Source organism: Neoarius graeffei, chromosome 20 (genome assembly GCF_027579695.1).
Source record: "Neoarius graeffei isolate fNeoGra1 chromosome 20, fNeoGra1.pri, whole genome shotgun sequence".
Classification (NCBI taxonomy): domain Eukaryota; kingdom Metazoa; phylum Chordata; class Actinopteri; order Siluriformes; family Ariidae; genus Neoarius; species Neoarius graeffei.
The window spans coordinates 58398388-58412294 of record NC_083588.1 but is presented as its reverse complement, the minus strand read 5'-3'; the positions used below and the strand labels follow the sequence as shown (position 1 = coordinate 58412294).

General features: G+C 41.1%; 1 protein-coding gene across 4 annotated transcripts in view; it reads right to left on the bottom strand.

The window, feature by feature from the left end:
• Positions 1–13907, bottom strand: part of srcin1a (SRC kinase signaling inhibitor 1a) — a 128362-nt gene that overhangs the window by 82591 nt on the left and 31864 nt on the right. For 3 of the 4 annotated variants that reach the window (XM_060902058.1, XM_060902060.1, XM_060902059.1), the window contains exon 1: positions 7149–7228. In XM_060902058.1, coding sequence (XP_060758041.1) covers positions 7149–7215 — 67 coding nt within the window. In that variant the 5' untranslated portion in view covers positions 7216–7228. Of the gene's footprint in view, positions 1–7148; positions 7345–13907 lie in introns of those variants that run through there. The other variant, XM_060902061.1, reaches the window with a different exon arrangement.

Below are 13907 nucleotides of genomic sequence, written 5' to 3'. Positions count from 1 at the left end.
CTGAGTTGTTTCTCACTGTGTGTATGCATGTATTAGAATAGTAGGACTATACATCAACCTTCACAGGAACGCAACCTGACAGGAAGTAACTAATAGCAATATAATTGGTGTGAATTGATGCCCTGCATAGTTTCAGCTAATATCCACTAAAATAACCTGTTAAAAAGGTTCCTAATGTCATGGTTGGGTCATGGGGTCACCAAAGTTCAAATCTTGAAATGCCCAACAAAATGCATTGAACACAGGATTGATGCAACATGGTAGTGTTGTAGTACTTGAGACCGATCTTGGTCTTAAGACCACTTTTTGAAGGTCTTGGTCTCATCTCGGAATCGACTTGGGATTTTATTTCAACACTGGTCAAGACCACAACCATAGAGATTTCACTAAATTTCTGATGCATTGTCTGATTTATTTATTAACATGATTACTGTGATTGGATGTAAAGCTTTCTGCTTCAAATGCAACCAAGAATGTGACCCATTGCTAATTTGAAAATTTCTTACTGTTAACGTCCACCACCCCTCCACCACCCCCTTCGCACACACTGGCATGGTCCTGGACTTGATAGGCATATCAGGTCCTGGACTTGATAGGCATGTCTTTTTTTTTTTCGTTTCCGTTTCCGGTTAAGAGTACGTCGTGCGTGTTCTGGCTGCCGCTTCTCACCAGAGCTTTTTTATTTTATTTCTTTTTATATATATATTTTTCTGTGTGTTTGTGTAGTTTGATGTTTGTGTGAGTGTTTTGTCCGCCGGTTGTGGTGTAGCTCCGGACCCAGTTTTGGGCGTCGGTTCCCTCCAGGCCTTGGTTCACCGTGGGCGATGCCTGCGCTCCCAGCTGTGGACTGCAGTGAGCTCGTTGCTCATTTTACATTGTGGTTGTCCAGCGCTCTGCGCTTTAACGCTTGGCGTGATGTTCCGAGCGATGTTGCTGGGTGGCGTCGCAGTGGCTGTGCAGGCGGTTTGGACATACCAGCGCTCTACATGGCGGTGCTTCTCTGCTCGCTTTGTGGATCCATGGTGTGGTGTTCGAGCGATGTTGCTGGCGGCGTCATGGCAGTGGTGCTGGAGATGTGGGACTCGTTTTCGTGTGCCTTTTGGTGGGACTGTGGCTGCTACACCACGGGAATTACATCCTGACCCCTACTTGGTGGACTTTTTACTTTTTTTTTTATTATATTGTATTATTTATTTTTTCTTTCCTTGTCTATAATTGTAAAGCGTCCTTGGGTTTTTTGAAAGGCGCTATATAAATTTAACTTATTATTATTATTATTATTATTATTATTAAATTCAAGTTCAAATTCAATCCAAATTGCTCGAAACTGCTCACATTGAATTCAGAACTGAACACTAAACAACATACTTTTCATAGAATTAAAATATGTTTATCCATTCTTGAGATATTACAAATCAAAGATTGAAAAAACGGCTTAATTTTTAGAAAACTGCTGTAATATTCTGTATGAGGATCATATGGTCCAAAATGGGCCTCATTAACCAATGAGATCGAATGTTTTTTCTTAATAACTTTTCTATTTGTCAAGATATTTACATGGAAGTTGGCAGGGACATAGTTGGTTGCATACTGAATACAAAGTTAAACAAATTAGTAAAAACAAATTATGCAAATTAATATTTCATTAGTTTTAATTATTACTATAATTAGGTACAATGTTAAATTGGTACACTCAATAAAAAGTAATAAAAGGTTATTTCTAATACTCTTTGTGCTCTGTACGGTTTTGTATTTCTCAAAAGTAGGGCCTACTAGTGTTTATATTAAAGAATATAAATGATAATATTCACAGCTAGCCCTGTGATGACCTGGCGACTTGTCCAGGGTGTACCCTGCCTTTCGCCCATAGTCAGCTGGGATAGGCTCCAGCTTGCCTGCGACCCTGTAGAACAGGATAAAGCGGCTAGAGATAATGAGATGAGATGAGATATTCACAGCTTTCAAGTCGAACCTCGAAAAAACTGTCTGATCCGCATCCAATAAACAATTCACATTAATTGAATTGAAATTGACACTCGCGTTTCTGACTTCAGTTTTTTAAATCTCATTCCAACCACTAAGATCTCAATATTTTTCATCAAAACAACTACAGTTATATTCTAAAATGCTTATTTATTTACAGGAATCAGTTTGATTTAAAAAAAAAAGTAGGTAAAGCTATGAAAACTAATTCCAAAGTCTCCCGTGAATCGTAGCAGACGGAAAATTTTGCTGAATCCTTCATCAGAAACAATGAGAGCAAGAGAACATCTCTATAAGAGTTATCTGATTGATATTCACAAGTAATCCAGTCAGAAACCAGTCAGAAACCAGTCAGAAGAGAGAGAGAGAGAGAGCGCTTTCCTGTGACTCAAAAAGAAAAGCACCGGCAGTTTTTACTCTATTGTACCGACTTCAATCTGCCATTACTCCCAAAGTACTGAACAGATCTTAATGAGAGACATTTCTTTGGAAAGCAGAGATTATAAGCTTTTTAATGATAGTATTCATGATAGAAAATATTCAAAAGTTAAGCAATGACAGAGTTGGAAACTTAGATGAGCGTCTGCATGCACAATTTTCACAGCATGGTATCTGATACGCCTACTCAAAGTTTTGGTCTTGATACACTCTGGTCTTGGTCATAACTTGGTCTTGGTTTAGGTGGTCTTGACTACAACACTACATAGCGCTGATGAGTCATTTTGTACTGAAGAATTTCAAATAGTGAGCAGACATCCAATGAGAAAATATGAGGCTCTGGGAATACTGACTTGTCTCCTAGTGAAATTCCCTGAGAGGGACATACTATAACCTCTAGAACATAGGCTTGTTCCCTAAAAGAGAACCTAGGACCCCGGGATTATAGGGTGCTAGTAACATGTCATGCAAGTCGCTATTGGAACCACAATGTTCAGGACAGTACAGTGATATCTGAAGCCCTCCATATTATCCATAGCTAGTAATCAGAGACACGATTAACTGAGTGCACAAACGTGATTAATATTAAGTAGTAAAACACCTGAGTGGACGGTGCAATAACTGCGTATACATACTGTATATCATCCTGTAATATATACCTGCAATCAGACCTGCCAGTCTGTCATTTCCCATGAACAAAGTTGAAAGCAGTTCATTACTAACTAACAGCATCCTTATCTTGAATTAATAGGCCATCAAAGCAACTTCTTCCATCGGGAGCATCCGCATAGACACTAAGAGACTCCCAGACGCTGACAATTTATTGTGGGAATTCAATTAAACCAAAGAATCTTAACATCTGACCACAGAATGAGTAAGTGGAAGTGGTTTCGACGACATGTAAGATGAAAAGTGGGTAGGAAAAGATAAATGCTTTTACACTCAGGTCAAAAACAACATGACCACAGATGGTTTGAAGGTTGAGTGAGTTACGGCCAAGAACGTCAGCGTCCCTATAATGCTTTGTGATTATGGGGACACTTCTTATTCAAATACACATTATTTCACATTTCTTACAGTCTGGCTTTAATGATTAATGCATAAAGACAAACCGAACTCACTGGGCGTTGTAACATGAATGTAACGTTACTCTGCATCAGCTTAAGCGAATTCTCAAAGTGAACAGGTTTTGCTTGTTCTTGCCTATACATAGTTTTCACTGACGTCACGGCATTCCGGGGAACGCCCTCCAGCCGCTATCTTGTGGGGCAAACAAAACGGACCATCGCTATTACCGGCTACGTTATCTCGAACGAATTTATGAAGCTATATAGTCAGTTTTCTAAAATAAAGATCAATGTTGGCAAAATCAAGCAAACGGAAGTATATAGATACATTGGACGACATCTCACGACAATGGTATGCAGCCAAACTGGCCTTGATTGGGGGAATTGACCCCTACGAAGTGGACAAAGATGCATTTTCAAGTGACTATGCAGGGCTGCCATCCATATCGTACCCTGATATTGTGAACTATTTCGTGAATAGTAAAAGTGCCTACACACTTGACGACCTCAAAGCATACAAGTCGCTGGAGTCATACAATTATTTTGTCTGTGGCTGGGTCCGTGAAGTCCACCATATAAAAACAAATGACAGCCGTGTCCTAATTACAGCCAAGGTATGTAAACATTGGAATTTTAGAGCTCTCAACACTGCATATAAATATATATGTGTGTGTATAATATCGAGTTGATTTAAATCGGAATTGATTTAAATCGGAAAGCTGCGCACATTTGCGCGAAGCTGCGCAAATGTGCGCAGCTTTCCGATTCACTGTTTTTTTCTCATCCTTATACTTCCTATATTTCATGGACTGTAACGGATTTGCAATTGATTGTTTATTTAAACAACTTACCACTTATAAAATGATCGGAGCAGACTTTGCTGTGTTTGGAAGGCTGATAATCCTTGCGGTTGATTCTCGCAAGCCATAGATTTCTCCTTTGTATGCTGAGTTTCTTTGTTTGCTCGCCTTCGTGCTCCCGTACAGTGGGAATTCCATAAAAGCTCCGCTTGACGTCATCATCTGACCTATTACGACAGCCGTGAATACAACAGGTGTGCACCATTGCTAGCTTTAAATAGCCTGCTTGGGTTCTTTTGAAGACTTTGTACTCGCGCATTACAATGTGTGCTCAGTGACCCGTAAGGTAAGCTTGACCCGCAAGATGGCCGCCACTAGGGAATCCCCGACTCTGTGACGTCATGTGAAAACTATCCATATTATGACAACTCATGACTCCATCTTTGTGATCTCAAGGCTACAACATTATACAGTAATTTGTGACCATGAGATCATTAGTGGCCCTGAAATATTATTTTGTGGCAACAATTCATTAAAAAATAACCACCATGTCATTTCACTGGTTCTGTACATTCTAAACCTGCACCTTTTTACATTTATAGATCACAATTACAGATAATCTCCTTCACCAGTGACCAAAAAACCCTCAAAAATATATTTGTCACAGTCCAGGTCAATGTCCATGCGCTTGTTTTTTGTGTTATGATTATGAGATTAGAGCCCATTACCTGAATATAGCATATTATTCTATCCACAGCCACTGGATATGAGCAATCGTGCGCTCTGATTGGCTACTCTACTACTAGGATATCAGCTCATATACCATGAGTAGAGAAAAACAAAATGGCAGATTGTGTTGATGAACCAACCGAGGACGAAATAAAAGCTCTACTTGAAAACAAAACCACAAAAAATACACAAAAAAGCAATTATTATTATGGAATACAAGTATTTCATGGCAAGAACATATCTTTTTATTTTTCAAGAATTATTATTATTATTATTATTATTATTATTATTATAGCAGCAGTTTTCACAAATTGCTCCTGTCATTTCGCCGGTTTGTTTACATTCTAAGCGGAAATTATTTTGTTGGACGTTTTGTATAAAGTTATTTATTTAATTTGCAAAAAATAAAAATGCTCCATTTCTCAAAATCCAGTGGATGTGGATAGAATAAAACAGCTATTCCACTCAATCTCGTCGTACATGGATTATAGCCAACTCGGCGCTATGCACCACATCAGCTATCAGCTAATGTACGACTCGATTTCGTGGAATAACTTAATTGTTTTGACACTTTATTCACATACACTCAGCGGTTACTTTATTAGGTACACTTGGTGTTTTATGCAGTTCTCTAATCAGCCGATCCCTTGACAGCAGCACAATGCATCAAATCATGCAGATACAAATCTTCAGTTAACGTTCACTATGTTCAAACATCAGAACGGGAAAAATTGTGATCTCAAAGTATGACTTTCTTTCACTGGGTGTTGGTTTGAGCCAGTGTGAGTAATTCAGAAACTGCTGATCTCCTGGGGTTTTCACACACAACAGCCTCTAGAGTTTACACAGAATGGTGCGAAAAACAAAAAACATGTGAGTGAGCGAGTGAGTGAGAGACAGTTCTGTGGGTGGAAACAAACATCTTGTTGATAAGAGAGGTCAGAGGAAAATGGCCAGGTTGGTTTGAGCTTTTTTGCCAGGAAGGATATCGCAACTCATATAATCAGTCTTTACAACCATGATGAGCAGAAAAGCATCTTAGCATGCAACAGCAGAACAACACTGTTAGGACTGGGACTGTTTCGGCCTCTAGAGGCCGCTGTTATTTCCTTTTCTGGTCATGTTTGTTTTGGCCTCTAGAGGTCACCACTGTGTTCTGTGTTTTGTTTTTGTCTTATTGCCTGTTTCCTGCCCCGCCCTGTCCTTAATTAGTTTGTGTATTTATACCCCTGAGTTCAGTCCTCTTGTCATGGAGTCTTTGTGCTGTTATGTTTAGCTCCAGTTTCCTCTGTACCGTGTTCCTTGCCTTTGTTTTTTTGGTTTTGCACTTTGCTTTTCTTTTTTGACTTTTTGGACCTAGTATTTACTGTTTTTTGGATCTTCTGAGCGTTGGTATTTTTGCCTTTTCTTTTCTGGTTTTTTGGCTTTTGTTTTGACTTTTGTACTTTGGATTATTTCTTTTGGACTGTAAATATTGTAAATAAACCTTTTGATACCTTTTCTACTTCCGCCTCACGCCTCTGCATTTGAGTCATCCTAGTGGGGGTTTGCTGGATTATCACACCAACAAACCAGGTTCGAATCCCAGCAAAACCCTAACAAACACACTAGGTTCCACTCCTGCAGCCAAGAACAGGGATCTTAGAATCAAGAACAAGTTCCTATTAAAGTAGCCGGTGATGGTAAACACACGGTGTTAATTAATTCCGAAAATATTTCCATTACCACCTTCAGTAAATCAAAAGGTGTAAAATGTGAAGGTGTTTTTCAAACTGTAATTGTGAAATATAGTTTCCCTTGAATGCAGAAATAAAAACTTATTTATATGGAACTTACACTTTTCAACCCTGCTGTGAATGACTTTTCACACTTTTCTCCTCGTGGATTAGATTTCAGCATCTCCGCTTGTGTCTTATATGATGGTTTTGAGAGAATAAGTTTAGTTTCTCTATCCTGGAGGCTGTGGAACACAATGTGGAGCCCACGAGCTGGTTGATAAGTGTGTGATCATGTTTGTGTATGCATGCGTGAGCATACAGAAGATGCATTTTAAATTCAGACTGGACAAGAGTGAGTAAAAATCAATAAGCATGTAAACTGTCAGGATAGATGTATGGGGTGTGTGTGTTACCTGGAGAGCGCAGTTTATTCTGGCTGGCAGAACGGGAGAGCGGCAGGCTCTGGCGGAAGCGGTTCATGCGATTAAAGCCAAGCGGCATGTCGGCCTCAGACATGGTCTCCAGAGACTCAGCTGAGGCGTACGACAGTTTGGACGCCTGATCGGCCAAACCAGACTGAGTGGACTGGGAATGGCGTGGACTACGGCTCTGTACATGAGAGAAAGAGAGAGAGGGCAAGTTAGAGAGAAAGTTGACTTTCATCACTTTCATCATAAGAGGAGTACAGAGTTCAAGTGCAATGCATAAAAGATACAATGGACGTGTCTCGATTCTGGATGAACAATCCAAAGTGTGAAAGCAGCCAATGTTTCAATACAACACGATTGTGATAATGTGATACACTGTCACTCTGTATTATGCATATAGTGATCAATTTTGTTAAAAAAAAAAAGCTTTGAGGACTAACAACGGGAGGTTGGGACTGACAAGTACATCATATCCTTCACTGGGAGCGACAGACACCAAGGCCACACCCCCTTCACAGAGACAGAGAGGTCACGCCTTCTTAACGGAGACTAAAGGCCTCTGCATGCTCTTGCGACAAGGCTTTCGCAGATAGCTTTTCGCAGACAGTTGTAATTTATCGTTGAGCGGGGAGTAATAGGCGAGCGCGATGTTATTCACCGCCACAACGCAAGGGAGCGCGAAGTCGCGAAATCGCTAGGAGTAGTTGGTGGGTGTGGTTAGTGGAGTGTTTATCCTCCGGTTACTTATAATGACTAGAACTGGAGTCGTATAGATGTCCGTACTTCCTCGATCAACCGCTCTTCGTGCTGCTCCATCTTCGCTCGTGTTTTTAAAAATGGCGGTCGTGAAAACAAACCAAACCGGGAAAGTAGGGAAGCGGAAGTGCGTGTACAGCGGATGTAGAGTGGACCAATCAGAGCCCTCTTGTCTGCGACGCTGTCTGCGAGGCTTCTGCGGTGGTCACAATTTTTGGGAGGTGTGCGCAGAGCGTCTGCGAAGGTGGGGGGGCTACGCAGACACTGTCTGCGACGCTATCTGCGAGGACTGCGTTGTCAGCATAAATTGGCCTTAAGGCACAAAGGCCACACCTCCTTCACTGATACTGACAGGCAAAGATGCCACACCTCCTTCACTGCTACTGACAAGCACCAAGACCTTCTTCACTGATATTGACAGGAAAATAGGCCACACCTCCGTCATGAGACTAAGGCAAAAAAGCGACACCTCCTTCACTGATACTGACAGGCACAGAGGCCACACCTCCTTCACTGATACTGACAAGCACCAAGACCTCCTTCACTGATACTAAGGCATACAGACCACGCCTACCTCACAGAGACTGACTGGTACATCCTTGAGGCTGTTCACATCTACTAATAGACCAATAATTTATTTAAAAAATAGTAGCAGGAATTATGGGCACATGCTCTGTAACAATTATAGAAAACTGCTGAGTGATGAAAAGTCTCCGTCTCAGTCACTGTCTATCTATCTCTCGCAGGCAGACTGATTTTAAAAGATGGATCTCCTAAGTGTGCTATTGGATGGTTTATCGTCATGTCTCCCCATGAAGGCTGAACAGTGTTTAATGATGAGACTCCCACATCTCCATCATCGCTCCACAGCACTTCAGTAACGAGCTCCCAGGATGGACTGTGCAGATGCTGGATTGGGATTCATCCGTAAGGCAGCAAGAAGACTTCTGTTCTTTCTTCTTCTCTGTGGTTCATCCACTACATGCTGATTTTTCCACCGAGTGATGTGTTCTAGCTGAATGACGAATATAATAACGTAATAATAATAATTATCATTATTACTCAGATTAGAAAAAGGATTTTACATGTACAGATAATCCCACAAATATACACAAGTTGCTTTCATTATCTTTGTAAAGGGCGGCACGGTGGTGGTGCATTGTCGCCTCACAGCAAGAAGGTTCTGGGTTCTAACCTTGCAGCTGACTCCAGTCTTTCTCTTTGGAGCTTGCATGTTCTCTTCGTGTCTCTGTAGGCTTCCTCCAGGTGCTCCAGCTTCTTCCACAGTCCAAAGACATGCAGATTAGGTCTACTGGCTACTCTAAATTGCCCATGGGTGTGAATATGAGTGTGAATGGCTTTCTGTCGCTCTGTGTTCGATGTGATAGAATGACGACCTGCCCAGAGTGAACCCCGCCTTTCACCTGAAGTCAGCTGGGATTGGCTCCAGCTTCCCCCATGACCCTGACAGATAAGCGGCATTGACAATGGATGGATATCTTTGCGAAGTGAGATGTCATGCCTACACCAAAACCTGTTCCCGTATTCACAATGGTTAGCAATAAAATGCCATTTTCTATATAAATTCAGATTTCCATTTCAGGGGCATGGGCACCAAATCTAAGGAAGTATTCATCCATACATCAGAAACAGCAACTATGTGAATAATAAATTGTTATCTGAATACACAATTCTGTATACTAATGTACCATGGAACTTGTATGCTGGGTGCTCCATACACTGAGTGTGTAATTGTTGAATTTTGGGAAGGAGTCTCCAGTGTCAGCACTTTGTAACACTGAGAGATAAAGCTCTAACTAAGTATTCCAACATAAGAGAGTCTTTAGGACAGAGGAGTTTACATTTTTCAATTTCTTGGGAACATGACAAGCTGTGTTTTTTTTTATCTTATTAACTAAATGTAATCATTATAAAATGAATAAAACACTTCAGGATATGCTGTTATTGGAAAATAATCAGCTTTGCCATGGTAACAGCAACTCTTCTGTAACAAAATTAGAAAATCGTAGACCTCTCGGGTCAGCCCTGCGATAACCTGGTGACTTGTCCAGGGTGTACCCCGCCTCTCGCCCATAGTCAGCTGGGATAGGCTCCAGCTTGCCTGCGACCTTGTAGAACAGGATAAACAGCTACAGATAATGGATGGATGGATGGATGGATGGATGGATGGATAACCTGAATATATTGTAATATTTCTTTTTGAAGCTTAGAGTTTAACCTCGCCCCCAGCTCTCCACCTAACTCCGCCCGCTGCATCATTTTTGAAAAAAGCTAAAAAGGGGCAGGGAGGGGAGAGGGTGTATGGATGTATGAGGCAGGAGTTGCTCAGTGAATCTTGACCATAATATATATTTGATAATGAGCATGATTTCACAGACTCCAACTCAAAGGCGGGGCTGGGTGAGGTGGCCTGCTCACCTCTGATTAGAAGAGGCTAATTATCATTTTTTAAAATAAAAATATCATGACATATTGAAATCCCAAACTCTACATCAGCATCGGCCTTGCAAGGTTCAGGATGATGGTGTTTTGAACCATTTTCACCCATGAAATGCCAATTTTTTTGAATAAAAATGGTAATTTTGTGAATATTAACACCAGCATTGATGTGTTTCATCACAGTACAATCATATCATTTAGTTTACAAATCACAAAACACATTTAAGTGTGCAGTACCTCTATAAAACACAGACAGGCCACGCCCACAAGTGACTGTAATAGTGGAAGTGAAATCAGAGATTTTTCCCTCACTAGTATGAACACAGCATAACCCTGAAAGTGATGATACACAAAGCAACTTTTTGGGCAGTGTTCCTGGGCAGTTGCGCTTCGACACTTTCCCATCGAGATTGGGCAACATCATTTCTATCGGAACGATTTTGATCGTTTTGGGCAACTTTTTACGATCATCCAATCAGAGTGCTAGCAGCAAATCACATGACCACCTGAGAGCTTCTGAAATTTTCAACAAAGATGACGGCATCTCCGGCAGTGCAGCAAAGAAAAAGAGAGACAACTTATCTTTTTATGCCGGTAAGTTATTCTGTGTAAACCCAAAGTAGTGAATTTGCCTCATGAAATGCTTAGAAAACCAACAGACCTCTATTTTTATGTGCTCAGATTGGAATTAAGACATCAATTTTTTCAGCTAAGTGTAAACTAACACCATTAGCTAACCATCGCTCCATAGAGATTGAATGGGATTTAGCTAACTAGTGGTGGTTTTTGCAAACATATGGCCCTTTTCCACTACCCTTTTTCAGCTCACTTCAGCCCGACACGGCTCGCGTTTCGACTACCTTAGAGCAGCACGACTCAGCTCGCTTCAGCCCTGCTTAGCCCCCAAAACTCGTACGGTTTTGGAGTGGGGCTGAAGCGAGCCAAACCGAGCCGAGTGGGGCTAGGGGCGTGAGGAGACACTCCCCTGTGCACTGATTGGTGAGGAGTGTCCTCACATGCCCACACACGCCCCGCGAGCACGCTGGGATCTGTAAACACCGTAAACCCGGAAGAAGAAGAATTACGAATTACGAGAATTTCTGAAGCCTTATGCGCCGCGCCTCATCTATACGCTCTTGCCAGTATCTGTTGGCATTGTCGGTGACAACAAGCCACAGCACCAAGACCAGTAACACTAACGACTCCATGTCCTCCATGTTTATTGTTTACTCTCCGGGTCGTGAGACTACCGCTTAAAAGATCACTGATGTCACTGTTTGCGCCGCCTAACGACATCACGTGACGTCCACCCACTTTCGCTAACTCCACCCAATGTGTCCACCCACTTCCAGCCAGCACGGTTCAGCGCGGTTGTAGTCGAAATGCAACTCCAACAGCCCCACTCAGCTTGACTCAGCCCAACTCAGCACGGCACGGCTCAGCCCAACTCAGCCGCGTTGGTAGTGGAAAAGCGGCAATAGTTAGCTGAAAGTTATTGCTAGCTATCAGAGGTGGAAAAAGTACTGAAAAATTGTAATTAAGTAAAAGTATCTTTACTTTGCTTAAATTCTACTCAAATAAAAGTAAAAGTACCCATCTAAAAATCTACTCAAGTAAAAGTAAAAAAGTACTCAATTTAAAATGTACTTTGAGTAAACGTTACTTAGTTACTATCAATTATTTGATGTAAAAAAAGAAAGGACAAGTCATAAATCAAATTGTTTTTAATGAACTATTAGTCCACATAATAACCTCTCAGGCAGTATAATGTATAAAGCTTTGTTTGGACTACCCCATAAAACATTTTCAAGTGCAAGTGGCATAACTTATAAATTCTATCATCCATTTTTTTCTTTACTGACAAACGCCTGCTATTTTTATGCATACTTATATATATATAATTTATGTATATACATGTGTGTATATATATACAGAGTCTACCTGTAATGTGCAATTTTTCCGAGCCTCTCAATAAGGCAATTTTTCTATACTTTTTCACGGTAGGCAATGGAAATAGCCTTCTGTATTTAATCCTTCATTTGTCTAATTTGTATTTCAGTTTTATTTGTTATCTGTTTGACATTTTCTTGCTACTGTAACACGTGAATTTCCCCGATGTGGGATGAATAAAGTGAATCTAATCTACAACCCCGATTCCAAAAAAGTTGGGACAAAGTACAAATTGTAAATAAAAACGGAATGCAATGATGTGGAAGTTTCAAAATTCCATATTTTATTCAGAATAGAACATAGATGACATATCAAATGTTTAAACTGAGAAAATGTATCATTTAAAGAGAAAAAATAGGTGATTTTAAATTTCATGACAACAACACATCTCAAAAAAGTTGGGACAAGGCCATGTTTACCACTGTGAGACATCCCCTTTTCTCTTTACAACAGTCTGTAAACGTCTGGGGACTGAGGAGACAAGCTGCTCAAGTTTAGGGATAGGAATGTTAACCCATTCTTGTCTAATGTAGGATTCTAGTTGCTCAACTGTCTTAGGTCTTTTTTGTCGTATTTTCCATTTTATGATGCGCCAAATGTTTTCTATGGGTGAAAGATCTGGACTGCAGGCTGGCCAGTTCAGTACCCGGACCCTTCTTCTACGCAGCCATGATGCTGTAATTGATGCAGTATGTGGTTTGGCATTGTCATGTTGGAAAATGCAAGGTCTTCCCTGAAAGAGCCGTCGTCTGGATGGGAGCATATGTTGCTCTAGAACCTGGATATACCTTTCAGCATTGATGGTGTCTTTCCAGATGTGTAAGCTGCCCATGCCACACGCACTAATGCAACCCCATACCATCAGAGATGCAGGCATCTGAACTGAGCGCTGATAACAACTTGGGTCGTCCTTCTCCTCTTTAGTCCGAATAACACGGCGTCCTTGATTTCCATAAAGAACTTCACATTTTGATTCGTCTGACCACAGAACAGTTTTCCACTTTGCCACAGTCCATTTTAAATGAGCCTTGGCCCAGAGAAGACGTCTGCGCTTCTGGATCATGTTTAGATACGGCTTCTTCTTTGAACTATAGAGTTTTAGCCGGCAACGGCGGATGGCACGGTGAATTGTGTTCACAAATAATGTTCTCTGGAAATATTCCTGAGCCCATTTTGTGATTTCCAATACAGAAGCATGCCTGTATGTGATGCAGTGCCATCTAAGGGCCCGAAGATCACGGGCACCCAGTATGGTTTTCCGGCCTTGACCCTTACACACAGAGATTCTTCCAGATTCTCTGAATCTTTTGATGATATTATGCACTGTAGATGATATGTTCAAACTCTTTGCAATTTTACACTGTCGAACTCCTTTCTGATATTGCTCCACTATTTGTCGGCGCAGAATTAGGGGGATTGGTGATCCTCTTCCCATCTTTACTTCTGAGAGCCGCTGCCACTCCAAGATGCTCTTTTTATACCCAGTCATGTTAATGACCTATTGCCAATTGACCTAATGAGTTGCAATTTGGTCCTCCAGCTGTTCCTTTTTTGTACCTTTAACTTTTCCAGCCTCTT